Source organism: Topomyia yanbarensis, chromosome 1 (assembly GCF_030247195.1).
Source record: "Topomyia yanbarensis strain Yona2022 chromosome 1, ASM3024719v1, whole genome shotgun sequence".
In the NCBI taxonomy this organism is placed as follows: Eukaryota; Metazoa; Arthropoda; class Insecta; order Diptera; family Culicidae; genus Topomyia; species Topomyia yanbarensis.
Genome location: NC_080670.1, coordinates 88,994,291 through 89,014,141, shown reverse-complemented (window position 1 = coordinate 89,014,141; position 19,851 = coordinate 88,994,291). Strand labels below are relative to the sequence as shown.

Below are 19,851 nucleotides of genomic sequence, written 5' to 3'. Positions count from 1 at the left end.
CACGAAGCAAGTATGAACCCATGAATAATATTCCGAGTTTCGTGTGTAATGGTTTTCGAGAAAATATCAAGACTATTTTAATTTTGTGATCTAATTCGTAAATACTAATACTAAATAATGAATAAGATGTGATAAAGCATGAATCAGTTAACATCGTATATTAGGACCAGAGACAATGATCCTAGCTTTGTGGATAAATTTTCGAGTTAGCGAATTATCGGCGTGGGAAAAATGCATCGGAGCGCGCCGCCGTTTTATACCGTTCGGCGTGGGCATATGTTAAAAATTACTGGCAGCGGCGACGTGGCGCGGCGGCGCACATGTCTAGTGTGTGGATCAAAGGCCATTTCTACAACTACAGCAACGTCAACGTGCAATGCCATCTCAAAGAGAAATCAGAGAAGATGCATTTGACGCGCATTTGGAGCCCGCGGCAGAATGTGAATCTTCACCCTTGAGATCACCTCATTAACAAACTGAGAGCCAAATCGACCACGTTCTAATGAACGGAAATTTCTTCTCTGACATCACAAATGTTCGCACCTTCTGCAGAGCGAATATAGATTCGGAATCGCCTACTGGAAGATCGGGATACCGTAAAAAAGGGTATCTTTGATCACCGGGGTAAGTTTGATCAAATGAGACTTTTTCCAGTAACATACGATGAGATGATTCCTTCTAATAAAATCATCGAAAGAAAAAACAAACAATGTTCTAAATATGTGCAGCATATACTGGCAACTATTATTTGTACATTCAATGCACCTTTTATTAAAACAACTTCGAATGAAAAGATGGGTATGTAATGTCCGAGACATAACCGAAGTGAAGTAGAATACACTTAGGGCCGATTTCTTCACCCTCGCTTAACTTTTAAACCAGGTTCACCAATACGTTTAAACCTGGCTTAAACGTTAAGCGAGGGTGAAGAAATCGATCCTTAGGCTGTTAATTCGAATGCTCCATATTTGACTATCTTCTGCATGGCTACATTTAAATCAGCTATTTCGGTATTTCTTATGGAAATTCCAATATTATGGTACACGTACATTGGAATGGAAAATATTCAAACATATGTTCCTTTTTTCAGGTTGATAGAATGGTTTTGGCGTAAGTTCCAGTCATATGTTTTGCTTAGGATTATTGACAGGGCCTGCGCCGCACTTTTAGTCCGAGTGGGTGATATGCATAACGTGAGGGATTTATTACTGTGAATATGTCGCATTTTCCCAATAGGGGAAGATAAGGAAAAACGCACCCCCGGGGTCAAATGCACCTCTTGCTTTTATCAAAAGTTGCTGAAAATTTCTGAAAAACAGTAACACCAGCCGGAGATCTGCCATAGTCAGTAGCGGATCCAGGGGGAGGGTCTTGGGGGTCCGGACCCTCCCCGAAATTTTTTAACTTCTTGAGAAATTTTGAAATAGTTTAATTCATGTAAATTCATTCTAAGTTCAAAATCATACCAAACCAGATTCGATAACCAAAACCGATTTCAATTGAATGATGATATTACATATTCTACAATGAACATTTTTTTGGAATTTTGGACCCCCTCCGAAATTTTTTTTCTGGATCCGCTCCTGGTCATAGTAAACATACACTTCCAAAAATTCAAAACCGTTTGCACTCGGGAAATAAACAAATAATTAAAAAACAACAACGTGCTTTTCTTGTGTGATGCTATTTTTGTCATTGTGTTTTAGGGGCAAAACTAAACCGATTTTGCATATCGGGGTATGAAAACACATCTACGTGATTCAAGGAATTCGATGTTGAGAACATTTTGTGAATTACCTTTATAATAAATGAACTATTTCTCAAAAATCAATATATAAGTTCACTTCAAAGACAAAATAATGTGTTGATAAAGAAACAGTGAGTTCTAGTGTTTATTCCTTGGATTAGGCATTGCGCTCAATCATGAGGTAAATGTTGGATGGTATATCAATACACAGATCAACAAGTAATTCACCAAGTAGTGAGATAAAAGATTTCTAATATAATTATACTTGTGGCGTCACCGAAAGCAACTGTATATTTGAAGCCCAAAACTCTAGCGAAAATTTAGCTCTTTTGCAAGATTTAGGTTATACTGGTTATGGCGCAAAAATTACTACTTACATTATTTATGATAAGAATGTAAGAATCAATATATCATAATAATATACCTATAAAAATAATGTCACTGCATTAACCATCATTTGCCATTCCTCACACGCCCCCCCCCCCCCATCTCTCTCTCTCTCTCTCTCTTTCTCTTTCTCTCTCTGTCTCTCTTCTATCGCATCTATCTAGCTATTTCTGTATGCATTTCTAAGTTGTGTGATAAGATCTTCTGCCAATCTGAAATATTTATTAATTGTAATTGCGAAGGTTTGAGAAAACAAAACTATTTTTTGTCTGCTGCTACATCAACTCAACTTTAATTCAATTGTATTCAAAGCCTGTATCTACACTATAATTAAGGAAATTCATGGCTATATCAGAAAAAATATTTGGCTTAACTGGGTAATATGAAAGTTAGACGATGGAAATTTTCAAAAGAGACATTCCACGTGCGATATTTAAACTATTCGTATCTCTATTGAATTTTGAATGAAATATATGCTCAAAGACTGAAAGCTGAAGCCAGCAGGATTGGAATTGCCATCAACGTTTCGAAGACAAAATACATGAGAGGAAGAGGTTCTAGAGACGACAATGTAAACCTCCCACCCGAGTTCGGATTGACGGTGACGAAATCGAGATGGTCGACGAATTCATGTATTTGGGCTCACCGGTAACCGACGACAATGATAACAGCAGAGAAATTCAGAGACGGATCTTGGCGGGAAATCGTGCCTACTTTGGACTCCAGAGGACGCTCCGGTCGAACAAAATTCGCCGCCGCACGAAGTTGATTATCTTCAAGACGCTGATTAGATCGGTGGTGGCGTGCAGAAGGAAGACGCACATTCAGCTGCACATTCGTTGTATTGGTACGAACTTTCATGAAAAATAACGGATCAAAGACCAAAAATATCCACAAATTAGATCCAGGAAAAGAAGTCTCCCAAAGTACCCACTCTCGATGGGGGATGCAACTACAATGTGTCTTCTAACTTATCGTCGTCCATATTTGGATATACTGAGTAGTTTGAACCATATCTTTTTCACAGTATTGGTCTGTATAGGACTTATTTATCCATATTTCCTGCACGAGAATTCCGAACGAAACAATACAAACACGGCTTTTATGCAATCGACATAGCCTAGACATTTCACACCATTTACTTCAATGCAAATAAAAACTTTGAAATATCTACCTGCCTCATTCACGAATCGCATTCTCCCTCTGTCGTTCTCTGTTCAAGGGGCTTTAAAGCACATGTGACCTTGTCTCAATTTACTATATTCAATTGCGCGTTAAAATACTGGACCAGTAAATTCTGTTCTGCACATAAATCTTTTTTCGGGAATATGTGACCAAAAAGTGAACTTCGAATTCGTCAAGTAAAGAAGCATGAAAACAAAAAGAATAAAACCAAAAAAAGATGGAAGCCCTAGAAAGTCCATTGCATATTTATTAGCCTTTTCTCAGAAGAGGCTAAAAACATTTCAAAACTTTCTGATGCAATGGTTTTCAAATTCGTACAATCCGGTTTATTCATTTTCTTTATTTAAAAATGTTTTTGGCTTCAAATATATGACCATTTCATTTTAATTAATTATTTCATTCCGCATCTTTTTATTCCTTTTGTTCATCTGCGTTCATTTTACTTATTTTATTCGTTTCATTCTTTGGATTCACTCTGATCAGTTTATTCTTTTTGTGCATTTTACTCAAATCATTATTTATTTTCATTGTATGCATTTTATTCATTTTTTTCCAGTTTATTCATTTTGTTCAGTTTCTTAATTTTAATAATCTGACTACTTTTTCAGTTTTAATAATTTCATCCAAATAATTTATTTGATTCAATTTATTTCTTTATATTAATTTATAACCTTTTACTGTTGTTCAATTTTTCATTTTAATCAATGCATTTAATTCTGCTCATTTTCTTCTTTTTATTCATTTTATCACTTCAGCTCATTTTGTTTATTTGATTCGTTTGTTTTATTTATGCATTTCATTTATTTTTTACTTTATTCATTTTGTTCATCCATTCTTTTTATTCATTTGATCCATTTCATTAATTTGATTCATTGTATTCACTGGATGAATTAAATCAATTTGATTCATTTAATTAATTTGATTCATGTGATTCATTTGATTCATATGATTCATTTGATTCATTTGATTCATTTGATTCATTTGATTCATTTGATTCATTTGATTCATTTGATTCATTTGATTCATTTGATTCATTTGATTGATTTGATTCATTTCATTTATTTCATTCATGTCATTCATTTCATTCATTTCATTCATTCCATTCATTCCATTCATTTCATTCATTTCATTCATTTCATTCATTTCATTCATTTCAATCATTTCATTCATTTCATTCTTTTCATTCCTTTCATTCCTTTCATTCCTTTCATTCCTTTCATTCCTTTCATTCCTTTCATTCCTTTCATTCCTTTCATTCCTTTCATTCCTTTCATTCCTTTCATTCCTTTCATTCCTTTCATTCCTTTCATTCCTTTCATTCCTTTCATTTCTTTCATTCCTTTCATTCCTTTCATTCCTTTCATTCCTTTCATTCCTTTCATTCCTTTCATTCCTTTCATTCCTTTCATTCCTTTCATTCCTTTCATTCCTTTCATTCCTTTCATTCCTTTCATTCCTTTCATTCCTTTCATTCCTTTCATTCCTTTCATTCCTTTCATTCCTTTCATTCATTTCATTCCTTTCATTCCTTTCATTCCTTTCATTCCTTTCATTCCTTTCATTCCTTTCATTCCTTTCATTCCTTTCATTCCTTTCATTCCTTTCATTCCTTTCATTCCTTTCATTCCTTTCATTCCTTTCATTCCTTTCATTCCTTTCATTCCTTTCATTCCTTTCATTCCTTTCATTCCTTTCATTCCTTTCATTCCTTTCATTCCTTTCATTCCTTTCATTCCTTTCATTCCTTTCATTCCTTTCATTCCTTTCATTCCTTTCATTCCTTTCATTCCTTTCATTCCTTTCATTCCTTTCATTCCTTTCATTCCTTTCATTCCTTTCATTCCTTTCATTCCTTTCATTCCTTTCATTCCTTTCATTCCTTTCATTCCTTTCATTCCTTTCATTCCTTTCATTCCTTTCATTCCTTTCATTCCTTTCATTCCTTTCATTCCTTTCATTCCTTTCATTCCTTTCATTCCTTTCATTCCTTTCATTCCTTTCATTCCTTTCATTCCTTTCATTCCTTTCATTCCTTTCATTCCTTTCATTCCTTTCATTCCTTTCATTCCTTTCATTCCTTTCATTCCTTTCATTCCTTTCATTCCTTTCATTCCTTTCATTCCTTTCATTCCTTTCATTCCTTTCATTCCTTTCATTCCTTTCATTCCTTTCATTCCTTTCATTCCTTTCATTCCTTTCATTCCTTTCATTCCTTTCATTCCTTTCATTCCTTTCATTCCTTTCATTCCTTTCATTCCTTTCATTCCTTTCATTCCTTTCATTCCTTTCATTCCTTTCATTCCTTTCATTCCTTTCATTCCTTTCATTCCTTTCATTCCTTTCATTCCTTTCATTCCTTTCATTCCTTTCATTCCTTTCATTCCTTTCATTCCTTTCATTCCTTTCATTCCTTTCATTCCTTTCATTCCTTTCATTCCTTTCATTCCTTTCATTCCTTTCATTCCTTTCATTCCTTTCATTCCTTTCATTCCTTTCATTCCTTTCATTCCTTTCATTCCTTTCATTCCTTTCATTCCTTTCATTCCTTTCATTCCTTTCATTCCTTTCATTCCTTTCATTCCTTTCATTCCTTTCATTCCTTTATTCCTTTCATTCCTTCATTTCCATTCTCTTCCTTTCATTCCTTTCATTCCTTTCATTCCTTTCATTCCTTTCATTCCTTTCATTCCTTTCATTCCTTTCATTCCTTTCATTCCTTTCATTCCTTTCATTCCTTTCATTCCTTTCATTCCTTTCATTCCTTTCATTCCTTTCATTCCTTTCATTCCTTTCATTCCTTTCATTCCTTTCATTCCTTTCATTCCTTTCATTCCTTTCATTCCTTTCATTCCTTTCATTCCTTTCATTCCTTTCATTCCTTTCATTCCTTTCATTCCTTTCATTCCTTTCATTCCTTTCATTCCTTTCATTCCTTTCATTCCTTTCATTCCTTTCATTCCTTTCATTCCTTTCATTCCTTTCATTCCTTTCATTCCTTTCATTCCTTTCATTCCTTTCATTCCTTTCATTCCTTTCATTCCTTTCATTCCTTTCATTCCTTTCATTCCTTTCATTCCTTTCATTCCTTTCATTCCTTTCATTCCTTTCATTCCTTTCATTCCTTTCATTCCTTTCATTCCTTTCATTCCTTTCATTCCTTTCATTCCTTTCATTCCTTTCATTCCTTTCATTCCTTTCATTCCTTTCATTCCTTTCATTCCTTTCATTCCTTTCATTCCTTTCATTCCTTACATTCCTTTCATTCCTTTCATTCCTTTCATTCCTTTCATTCCTTTCATTCCTTTCATTCCTTTCATTCCTTTCATTCCTTTCATTCCTTTCATTCCTTTCATTCCTTTCATTCCTTTCATTCCTTTCATTCCTTTCATTCCTTTCATTCCTTGCATTCCTTTCATTCCTTTCATTCCTTTCATTCCTTTCATTCCTTTCATTCCTTTCATTCCTTTCATTCCTTTCATTTCTTTCATTCCTTTCATTCCTTTCATTCCTTTCATTCCTTTCATTCCTTTCATTCATTTCATTCGTTTCATTTATTTCATTCATTTCATTCATTTCATTCATTTCATTCATTTCATTCATTTCATTCATTTCATTCATTTCATTCATTTCATTCATTTCATTCATTTCATTCATTTCATTCATTTCATTCATTTCATTCATTTCATTCATTTCATTCATTTCATTCATTTCATTCATTTCATTCATTTGATTTATTTAATTTATTTGATTCATTTGATTTATTTGATTCATTTGATTCATTTGATTCATTTGATTCATTTGATTTATTTGAATCATTTGATTCATTTGATTCATTTGATTTATTTGATTCATTTGATTCATTGGATATATTTGATTTATTTGATTCATTTGATTCAATTGATTCATTTGATTCATTTGATTCATTTGATTCATTTGATTCATTTGATTTATTTGATCCATTTGATTTATTTGATCCATTTGATTCATTTGATTCATTTGATTCATTTGATTCATTTGATTCATTTGATTCATTTGATTCATTTGATTCATTTGATTCATTTGATTCATTTGATTCATTTGATTCATTTGATTCATTTGATTCATTTGATTCATTTGATTCATTTAATTCATTTGATTCATTTGATTCATTTGATTCATTTGATTAATTTGATTAATTTGATTAATTTGATTAATTTGATTAATTTGATTAATTTGATTAATTTGATTAATTTGATTAATTTGATTGATTTGATTGATTTTATTAATTTGATTAATTTGATTAATTTGATTTATTTGATTTATTTGATTCATTTGATTCATTTGATTAATTTGATTTATTTGATTCATTTGATTCATTTGGTTCATTTGATTCATTTGATTCATTTGATTCATTTGATCCATTTGATCCATTTGATCCATTTGATCCATTTGATCCATTTGATTCATTTGATTCATTTGATTCATTTGATTCATTTGATTCATTTGATCCATTTGATCCATTTGATCCATTTGATCCATTTGATCCATTTGATTCATTTGATTCATTTGATTCATTTGATTCATTTGATTCATTTGATTCATTTGATTCATTTGATTCATTTGATTCATTTGATTCATTTGATTCATTTGATTCATTTGATTCATTTGATTCATTTGATTCATTTGATTCATTTGATTCATTTGATTCATTTGATTCATTTGATTCATTTGATTCATTTGATTCATTTGATTCATTTGATTCATTTGATTCATTTGATTCATTTGATTCATTTGATTCATTTGATTCATTTGATTCATTTGATTCATTTGATTCATTTGATTCATTTGATTCATTTGATTCATTTGATTCATTTGATTCATTTGATTCATTTGATTCATTTGATTCATTTGATTCATTTGATTCATTTGATTCATTTGATTCATTTGATTCATTTGATTCATTTGATTCATTTGATTCATTTGATTCATTTGATTCATTTGATTCATTTGATTCATTTGATTCATTTGATTCATTTGATTCATTTGATTCATTTGATTCATTTGATTCATTTGATTCATTTGATTCATTTGATTCATTTGATTCATTTGATTCATTTGATTCATTTGATTCATTTGATTCATTTGATTAATTTGATTCATTTGATTCATTTGATTCATTTGATTCATTTGATTAATTTGATTCATTTGATTCATTTGATTCATTTGATTCATTTGATTCATTTGATTCATTTGATTCATTTGATTCATTTGATTCATTTGATTCATTTGATTCATTTGATTCATTTGATTCATTTGATTCATTTGATTCATTTGATTCATTTGATTCATTTGATTCATTTGATTCATTTGATTCATTTGATTCATTTGATTCATTTGATTCATTTGATTCATTTGATTCATTTGATTCATTTGAATCATTTGATTTATTTGATTCATTTGATTTATTTGATTCATTTGATTCATTTGATTCGTTTGATTCATTTGATTCATTTGATTCATTTGATGCATTTGATTCATTTGATGCATTTGATGCATTTGATTCATTTGATTCATTTGATTCATTTGATTCATTTGATTCATTTGATTCATTTGATTCATTTGATTCATTTGATTCATTTGATTCATTTGATTCATTTGATTCATTTGATTCATTTGATTCATTTGATTCATTTGATTCATTTGATTCATTTGATTCATTTGATTCATTTGATTCATTTGATTCATTTGATTCATTTGATTCATTTGATTCATTTGATTGATTTGATTCATTTGATTCATTTGATTTATTTGATTCTTTTGATTTATTTGATTCATTTGATTTATTTGATTCATTTGATTTATTTGATTCATTTGATTCATTTGATTCATTTGATTTATCTGATTTATCTGATTCATTTTATTCATATCTTTAATTTTATGAATTTCATGTTCAGTCATTCGTTTTATTTCATTCAATTTGTTAGTATGAGTCAATTTATTCTATTAATCTTATAACTATTTCTAAATATAATCTTAATTTTTATGTAATAACCTAATCTAATTTGATTCTTGTATATTATAATTTTGATTTCCATTAATTTTTCTACTCATTTTATGAATTTAAAAACCTATTGTTTCATTTTTTGCTTTACTTTTTTATTTCGGTTGTTTTGTTGATTTCTATAATTTATTCAGTTTATTCGAGATTTTATTCGTGCAAGACTAGAAACTGTTTTCATCCCACCTCTAGTTGGGTGCCTACTTCTCGTGAGTTCTGCAAACTAATCCAATAGTGAAATGTGTAAGAAATATCTCATCTCACTGCTAGGTGGATTAAATCGGTTTTTATTTCACTGTATTGAATATATGCGCTACTATAAAGAAGTACTGGTATTTCGACTTTAATTTTTTTTGGTGAAATTCCTTTAAGAATGATAGGTGGTTTTTACTACGTTAATGCGAAAATCATCCATTTCATTTTCATATGTCAAAAACATTGAAAATATGAAAATTTAAAGAATAAAATATGCAATTTCATTTCTTATTACATTTTTATTCCACTTTTTTTCAATTAACTGAAGGGTTGCTAAAATAAAAGTTTTCCTATTACTGCAGTAGAACGTTTTTTAATGCATAACGTTTGCCTTAAAATGTACGAAATTTAATTAATAGAAAATGTAAAAGGTTGATTTTTTCATAAATATTACATTCTGAGGAGTCTCTTACAGTTAAATTTCGTGTGAATAAGAATAACATTTTATTATATATGGTTACACAAATGAACAATTTTTCAACACTATTTTTAAAAATATAAAAATTTTACCGCATTTCCGCGGTGCGGTAAATAAAGTGCGGTTGCGGTATGCGGTGCAGTTTTATTATTTTTTGCGGTTGCGGTGCGGACAATCCATCCGCACCGCGACGAACCCTAGGTGTGTGATCATTGTATGCATGAAACTGACGTGCCTGTGCGTCATCGAAATGATGCCTGGAGGCAATCGTGGGATATACATATTGCCATCGTAGAGTTTGAGCTGACATGAAACGTACATGAATATACTACGAGGTCAGAAAGAAGACGATTTTTGCCTTTCTCATATAGAAAGGTTATGCAATCACTCTGAAAAACGTCAACCTAATCCCGGCCCGGAGGGCCGGGTGTCATATCCCATTCGACTCAGTTCGTCGAGATCGGAAAAAGTCTGTATGTGTGTGTGTATGTATGTATGTGTGTGTGTATGTGTGTGTGTATGTGTGTGTGTATGTGTGTGTGTATGTGTGTGTGTGTATGTATGTGCGTATGTGTCAAATAATGTCACTCATTTTTCTCAGAGATGGCTGGACCGATTTGCCCAAACTTAGTCTCAAATGAAAGGTGCAACCTTCCCATCGGCTGCTATTGAATTTTGGATCGATCGGAATTCTGGTTCCGGAATTACGGGTTTCAGAGTACGGCCACACAGAAATTTCTCATATAAACTATAGGAAAAATTAAAAATAGAATTTTTATTTTTGATGCTAAATGTGTTCAAGGTGCATGAAACGTCGAGATTTGATGCAAACTCGAAAAAAAAATTTGACTACGATTCACTTTTTTGGATTTTGGCACATTTTTGCCTTTCTCATATAGAAAGGTTATGCAATCACTCTGAAAAACGTCAACCTAATCCCGGCCCGGAGGGCCGGGTGTCATATCCCATTCGACTCAGTTCGTCGAGATCGGAAAAAGTCTGTATGTGTGTGTGTATGTATGTATGTGTGTGTGTATGTATGTGTGTATGTGTGTGTGTATGTGTGTGTGTGTGTGTATGTATGTGCGTATGTGTCAAATAATGTCACTCATTTTTCTCAGAGATGGCTGGACCGATTTGCCCAAACTTAGTCTCAAATGAAAGGTGCAACCTTCCCATCGGCTGCTATTGAATTTTGGATCGATCGGAATTCTGGTTCCGGAATTACGGGTTTCAGAGTACGGCCACACAGAAATTTCTCATATAAACTATAGGAAAAATTAAAAATAGAATTTTTATTTTTGATGCTAAATGTGTTCAAGGTGCATGAAACGTCGAGATTTGATGCAAACTCGAAAAAAAATTTGACTACGATTCACTTTTTTGGATTTTGGCACATTTTTGCCTTTCTCATATAGAAAGGTTATGCAATCACTCTGAAAAACGTCAACCTAATCCCGGCCCGGAGGGCCGGGTGTCATATCCCATTCGACTCAGTTCGTCGAGATCGGAAAAAGTCTGTATGTGTGTGTGTATGTATGTATGTGTGTGTGTATGTGTGTGTGTATGTGTGTGTGTGTATGTGTGTGTGTGTGTATGTATGTGCGTATGTGTCAAATAATGTCACTCATTTTTCTCAGAGATGGCTGGACCGATTTGCCCAAACTTAGTCTCAAATGAAAGGTGCAACCTTCCCATCGGCTGCTATTGAATTTTGGATCGATCGGAATTCTGGTTCCGGAATTACGGGTTTCAGAGTACGGCCACACAGAAATTTCTCATATAAACTATAGGAAAAATTAAAAATAGAATTTTTATTTTTGATGCTAAATGTGTTCAAGGTGCATGAAACGTCGAGATTTGATGCAAACTCGAAAAAAAAATTTGACTACGATTCACTTTTTTGGATTTTGGCACATTTTTGCCTTTCTCATATAGAAAGGTTATGCAATCACTCTGAAAAACGTCAACCCTAAATTTTTTTTCGACTCGTTTAGGGTTTCTGGATTTTAACAGAGGCGTAGTTGATGGTTTACGGAGAGGGGTTACACCCCCCCCCCCTCTACTGTTCGCGCCCCTCCTTTAAAAATCTCCTTAAATCACCCCTCAGACCACCACCCCATCCAGCCCTCATACCCCTCCGTTTCAACCCCGTCATCTTTAAACCACCACTGTATCACAAAGCATAATAATTTAAGCTGGGGAGTCGTTCGTTCATGGGACTTTCGCCCTCTTCACATACCCAGCCCCGCATGACAAAATGAGTTAGCAAGCAGATAACATTGATCTAATGCTGATTAGGCTAATGGAGTATGATATTTTTTTGTTTCAAGTGTTTTACCGTCGACACGTAGCTCATCAAGTTCGTGGCTGGCATGCCATTGTGTATAAGTGCAAAGTGTACTAAGAATGTAATGGACATTTCCACAATTATGTTGAACATAAAAAGCCTCCGTGCCATAGTTTAGAGAAATGAGAAAGGCACAATTGCACCGCTAGGTGGATTAAAACAGGTTTTTTTCTTATGTTCGCTTTTATACGTGTTCATTGGATGACAAAGGGGTAGCCCTAGCAATGCTCAGAGGGTGCGAAACACTTTACGCCCGAGTGGGTGCATAGGGTGAGGGGTCCAGTAGTAAGGATTTTTTTTCCCTTTTCGCAATACACACGCTTACATTACATTCACATTAAATTACGTTCGTTTATGCAAATGGAATTGTGGTACATCGATGTTTTCAAATGTTTGTAATGCGTTGCAGATCTAAATTTTTGACGTGGGACTACGTCTTTGTTTTCGATATGGGGGTGCACTCTGCAAATTCTACAAAAATGGTATGTAACGAAAAGTGGTCCAATTTTAAACGCATATAATTCAACCATCTCCCGATAAATTTTCAAATTTTTTGCGCAAATCGCCCCGAAATACTTCTAAGAATAGATTCCAATAGATAAACCCAAAGATTTTTGATATCATAGCATTAAAAAATTAAATAATATACAACCTTGTCAAAATATCGCGCATTTACACACAGAAGATAGCGCTTCCCAAGCCCTGTACGACGAATTGGTGTACCTAGCGCGCAACGCTTCTATGAATGACGTAATCATCGACTATTTAAAGAACGGACTTGGCCAGCCACGCTCAGTTCCCTGTTGAACGGCTGGTGAAGCAGATCACTGCGCTGTGTTTTTTACAGCCAGTGTAGCTGAGCTAGAAGTCCGTTACACTGGCTGTGGAGGGACGCTACCCTGTGTCTTCCAACAGGCGACTGCTTCCTAAATGCCGCTGTAATGTTGCCAGTAAATTTTTGGGTTAACTAGCACATGTATTTTCGCTTGAAATTAAGTAATGTAGTGGTAGTAATAAGCTTCCCATTTTGGTTTAAACGTAAGGACAGTTTTTAAAACAGGATTTGATTAATTAGTTTAGCTCATCTAAGCAATTTTATCAATTCTGTAATTTAAAATGGAATTTTACGGAACTTGGTGAATTTGGCCCCACTTGCAACTGGTATAATCAAACTGCACAAAGTGTTGCATAACGCAGGGCTGTTTGTTGGAACAAAATGTGTTATCATTCAGCCCTTCGCTATGCAAAATCAATCGGGAAAAGCCGCGTGGAATTTTGGTGAAATGCGCTAATAGGGTCGTGGTGGTACTAGTTGTCTCTTTCGCTCTACCCATCATCATCAGCGTTGACTCATTTTGCATTCTACGCTTGGGTTCAATGTTTGGAGCGAATGTGTTGGTAGGTAGGGGAACTGGCGGTAAAATGAACACGTTGATCAAAGTCATTATTTTCTAACTAATAAGTGAATGAGATATTACAATCACCTTATGTTTCTTGTTAGACATGTTTTGTACATATCTGGTAAAAATACATCTTCATAAACACATTTTTTCAAACATGATTATTGATTTCTAAACATGTCCAAAAATGAGACATGTTTATAGCGAGTGGGTAAAATGAATATGTGGCGGTGGTAAAATGAACAGCTTCTGGTGACCTGCAAAATGTCCTGTATGTATGCAATGCGCAGCGTTGGAAAGCATTTTCGATCAATGCTAATATCCCAATAAATCATGAGCTTTGCATACACACAGGGCATTTTGCAGGCAAAAAAAACGTCAAGGAAGAATTGAATTTTCATGACGTAATATTAACCATTTTACAATCCTGTGGCATCGAAACACATCTACAAACTTGGGGTTATCCATGGGTGTTTGAACTTTTAGGATCTGTTTGAGAGCAACTAGAAAGCTTGTTCTATACATGAGATGTGAATATATTGTCTAAAATTTGATTTTTCTCCACCCGTCCGGGTGTTTTTTCCCACACACTAAGTACTAAGAAAATGAATATTTTACATTAAGTAGTATAGTCCTACGTCTACAGTTCGTGCAACCCCATAGGGCTGCCCCTTGTAGTTTTTGAAATGGTTCAAAATTTCGAGTGGGTAATTACCCACTCGGTTATTTTCGAGTGGGTAGTACTACCCATACTACCCACGCTTTCCGCCGGCCCTGGCAATGCTTGATCGAATTGTACGGACCAATCAACGCAGACATTTATTACTTTCACAAAATACATTATTTTGGTTATTTATAGCAGTCGTATATTTTGTGGAATCAAATACAATTTAAGTGCACATATTTCCGATCAGATAGTGCAAAAATATAAAGATTTCGATCAGAACAACGGAAGTTATTCGCATTTGAAGACTGGGAAAAAATCCCAGCAGAAATTTTTGAAACGGGATTCCATATTGAAACGTTAGAAGTATTCTACTTCTAAATGATACAACTCTCATGCATCAATTCAATCTATTCAAACAATCCCTTGTATATTAATTAATTCTATCAACTTCAGCTGAAATGAGCATTTTTTAGAAATATTTTGCTTCAATAATTCATTTTAAAAGTGAGTTTTTTTCCGTTTACTAACATCTCGAGCGTTATCTCTCATTTCGATGTACATATTTTGCTGATCAAAGTTACCCCGAAAGCAACGAATGAAAATTTACAACAATGGTGTTTTATTTTTATAGTAAAACGAAAAAATACCCAACAATTTGAAGATTTTCAATCTCTGGGTATCAGTATTTGTTTTAAAAATGTAAGCAGTTACATCTAATTAAATTGAGGATAACAGCTAGGATTGATTGTAGTAATTAAAGTATAGAATCATTAATAGTCTGTCTTAGGCACACTTTTCCTATAAGTCATTTAAATTCTACAAATTATACAATGTAAAAATCACTAAATTACTAGGAGTGCTTTTCCAGTAAAACAGATAGATAAATTCTCCGAGTTATCCTAAATTTTGAATTTTTAAATACCTACCATTTACTGGCACGACAGCTTTTAAACAGTTTCCTATACTTTTAGAGTTGATAATAATAGAACAACATGTATAGGATGTATTCGGCCCATTAAAGTATAATACTACGTTCACACTACAGAGTTAAGACATGTTATAATAATTAGCAACAAGAAAAATGTCATCAAGATAGCGTTAAAACACGTTTTAACTCGTAGTGTGAACGTAGTATGAGAGTCCCACATTGAAAAACAGCAAGCCGAGAAATACGCTGTTCAAGATTTATATTTTTATTGGGCCAAACCTGGTATTCTATACCAAGGAGCTTTTATTCTGAGGTGATACGATCCTTGAAATCGCCGATCAGCCATGTTGGTGCTGGAAACGACAGCTAACAACATTGTTTACTACATCTCCATGCGTGTTTGCTTGGATTTCCGTGTGTAAACAAAGTTGTTCGCTGTCACTTTTCTTCCCCGCAGCTTGCTGCACGTTTACCTCACTCCTCACCTAGTTACTGCCAAAGACGAATCACCTTAGAACTCTAAGCACCTTGGTCTATACTACATTCACACTACGAGTTAAAACGTGTTTTAACGCTAACTTGATGACATTTTTCTTGTTTCTCATCATTATAACGAATCAAAGGTGATTCTACATACAATCCAATAGGTAACTCATTTTTCGAAAAAAAAAATCATATGGGACTCTTATGCTTCAATCGGCAGTATTTTACATGCACACATTTTGATTAAACAGATGTAGGGAACAGAAGAAAAACACTAATGGCATGCGAAACGAACAGATAATACTTAATACGAAACATACACTAAGCGAAACCTACTGCGCTGTAATTTTTGTTAGTTCTGATGCTGCGTTGTACTACAATTTAGTGGAATTTTTATCGGTTTAATTTGTATCACTTCATGGCTTGCACCCCATCATGGGAAGTCGTGAATGTTTATGAAAAAGTAAATTTCCATAGCAGTAAAAACAATGAATAAGTTTTATGATGAATAGTAGTTGGCATGATGTCCGTTAAGTAATAATATTCTTTTGTAAGATATTACACTGAAGGGCTAAAGCGCAGATTGTGGGACCAAGACTGTGCTGATCGTTCCTGTTTTATTTTATAGTCAGCATATACGTGTATAAATTAAGATAGTTTTTGTTTTAAATTGAGTAGGAAGAATTTGTTTGAATCTACTGAAGAGAGCAACTATTACGCTACGTAGTATATCATTCTTATAGTAAATAAGTGCATTGCAATAGAAAGGGAAAACATGATTAAATGCTTCAAGTCATATGGCGTTCATATATTGTCTTATGAATTTCAACCGGTTTAGTTTTATCTATCTATTTTATCGTGAAACGTTTGAATGCAAGTAGGGTAGCATTGTTGAATCTAGCAGAAGAACTATTTATATTAGGGTATGTGTAGAGTAGAATTTTAAGAATCTGGTGTAATTGTTGGTAGCTAAAAGTATCTTTCTAACCTTGGCGAACGGTAATACCATTTGTGCTTCTTCGCGACGTAAAGTAGTTTCTATGTTTCTTTTTTGTATATGTCGGCGTGAAACATATTTAGCGCTGAGACCTCTGCTTTTCCGATAGCCGATGAAGTAGCAAATGACGATATCACTACTTACATACTATTAATGTAGCCTACTTCAATTGTAATTGTTTTACAAAGGATTACGCTTCTATGTTCAACTGTTTTTGCTAAAAATTGTATTCCAAGATGGCAACTAGTGGCATACATGCCCGCTGGTGGTATTAGAAGAACTTAATATCCTTCATTTCCATTTCCCCTGGGCGGGATTTATGGTAGGTGTAGATGTGCGTCATCAAGGAATTTCTAGAGCAATAGACACGCTCACAAATGATGCAGCGATACTCCTCCTGTCTTTCTGCATGTTTATCAGCGATATGTCGTTTCAACGATGCTTTTGAACATAATACTTTACCACACAGTTGACATGAAAACAGTTTCTTAGGAGAGCAGCCTGGAACAAGACATATGAAAAAATACTCCAAAAACTACCCGTATTTATTTTGGTTGATTTTGGTATGATTTTCGATTGTTGGTGTTTTCTAAATGTTTTTGATAAGCCACAAATGAGAAAAGATAGATTGTAAATGCGTTACCAAATAGCAAACTAGGTGATAGATAGACAGAGAAACAGCATCAAGTGATAGTGAAGGATGGTTACATGTATAGAGCGAGAGAGAATATAGTGACCTCACTAGTGATCGTGTTGCATTCGCTGACTTTTTGGCTACTGGACTGGAATCAGGACAAGGTAGCCTGCATATTTGCGTGAATTGTTGAAAGTATTCTATGCTGACAATGATCGAATCTCAAGTTTCGGCGGTAGATAATCGAACAAAAATGTTCATTGCTGTCATTGGTAATGAAGGGAAACCCCAGAGCTTACTTTTCATCGTATATTTGTAAAAATATTGATCATGTGTTAGTATTTTGAATGTTTTCACTGAAATAAACATATTTTTTAATGCTTATTTAGTTGTAATTTTAAGTCGATATTTTTTTAAAAAAATTACTGCTTTATCAGCTTTGTTCATAGTTAGCTTATGTTCATGTAAATAAATATTGTGTTCTTTACTTTCAATTTGCTGGTTTATTTTCAATTATTTAATCTTTGCATATTTTTGTTTTTGAGATATCGGAAAACAGATTCAGATCGTTCGCCATAGTTTGTTTTTCTAAATGCTATATTATGTATCTTTTTGCATTACAACGAAAACTTGAGTTTTCCTATTACTATTGGCGTCATTAAAACAGATAAGTCTCTTATCAATAGAAATGCCAAACACGGTATAGGAATAATGGACATCAACATAAAATGAAACTGATCAATATGCTATTAAATTGTTGAACAATTAACTATAATGTTATAAAAGAAGTATGAAAAAGTTATTAAAAATAAAATTATTCTATAATGAGCTATTCCATGTGATACTGAAAAATAACATTGTTGTGTTTTCGAATCCAATAACGTTATTCATTTTGTTTGTAGATTGTATTATTTGCGTAGACGTAGATCAAATCATAAATAGTTATTATTCATTGTGTTCTGTTATAAGAATATAATTGGTAGTGCTGAATTATTTTGGGTTCATATATAAATCTTCTTGTCAGTTTACTCGTAAAATTCAACGCGTATGATATTAAAGATTGAAAAAAGCCATTTCACTATAACTTAGATTTGAACAAAATTGTTTTAGTATATGTAATTGTGTAGATTAAGCTTTATTTGCAATAATTCCAGTGAATCTGTGTGATACATTGTGTAATTTGTTGGATATTTACAATGTACTCATTATCTACAATTGATTTTGTTTTCATTGTTCGTTATTTAACCTTTATAAAACTGCTAACATATGCGGAGGGATCATATGTTTATGTACTTTTTTGCTAAGAAGAGGAAATGAGATTTGAATTTTTTGCGTTATTTTCTTCGAGAGCAAAATAATTAAACGTAATATAATAAACAAAAAAAATAAATAGATTAAAGTCTTTTAAACATTGCCAGATTTAGTTTTTATAAATAGCCATTCTAACAATAATAATTTTGGCATCGAATTATCAAAATCAGACTTTTGTTTGATTAATTTACTTATCCATTTTAGCCCAATCCGACAATTTATGATAAAAATATAATTTTTAAAAAATTTCAGTCTTCTAGACAATCACAAATACGTTTTCACGTAAATAAAATATTCAATAACAATTTGGAATTTCGAATTTTGTATAACTATCAATTTCAAAATAAATCACATCCCAATTTGATTTAATCGTGTAGTACGTTCCTTTCCTTTCTCTATCTCTTTCTTTAGCGCCCTGCGAGTAAAAGCATAGGGACAATATTTTTTTCAACATTATAAATCACCTTGGCTAATACTATTTTATATGTGGTAACTACAAAATTTTGAATGTCTTTGCTTGCCCTTTTCGCCATTTGTGTGCCAGTGAACTTTTTTTTTAAATATTTTCATTTTGCTTTGTTAAATCTAGTCAGTCGTTGAACAACTCATATACTTTGCTACAAGATTTATTTAAATTTCTAACGTTACGGAAATTTGAATGTTTTGCGTTTATATTGAACGCAGGTGTCGATATATATATTTTCAGTTATGCGTTGCTAGATGTTCTGTGATACATAAATATGACATATGGATCTGTAGGAAATCATTGGAAAACCAAATCCACCGGCATTTTTCATTTTGTTGCAATGGCCATTCTGAACGATTCAAAATGAATTTGTTGCAGCATCTTGCTACAGGCAATATCATGGACCTACTTAAGGTAGTTTTGATTCACTTATTATTGGAAATAACTTCGATAGGGTAATTTCGGGAGAGATGCTGCGGCGGGTGAGATTCCGTACTCTCTATATCTCCTATATAGAATCACTTTAGTACGGTAATGTTTCGTTTCGTTTCGTTTTTTTATTTACGTGACTTTAAAAAAATTTCTT

General features: G+C 33.0%; 1 protein-coding gene across 3 annotated transcripts in view; it reads right to left on the bottom strand.

Annotated features, from left to right (window-relative positions):
- The window catches only part of LOC131694114 (broad-complex core protein-like), a 221,354-nt gene that overhangs the window by 45,014 nt on the left and 156,489 nt on the right, over positions 1-19,851 (bottom strand). Inside the window, exon 5 of one of the 3 annotated variants that reach the window (XM_058982574.1) lies at positions 11,924-17,355. The exons of the other annotated variants lie outside the window; for them this stretch is intronic. Coding sequence (XP_058838557.1) covers positions 17,126-17,355 — 230 coding nt within the window. The 3' untranslated portion in view covers positions 11,924-17,125. Of the gene's footprint in view, positions 1-11,923; positions 17,356-19,851 lie in introns of those variants that run through there. 3 annotated transcript variants of the gene reach the window in all.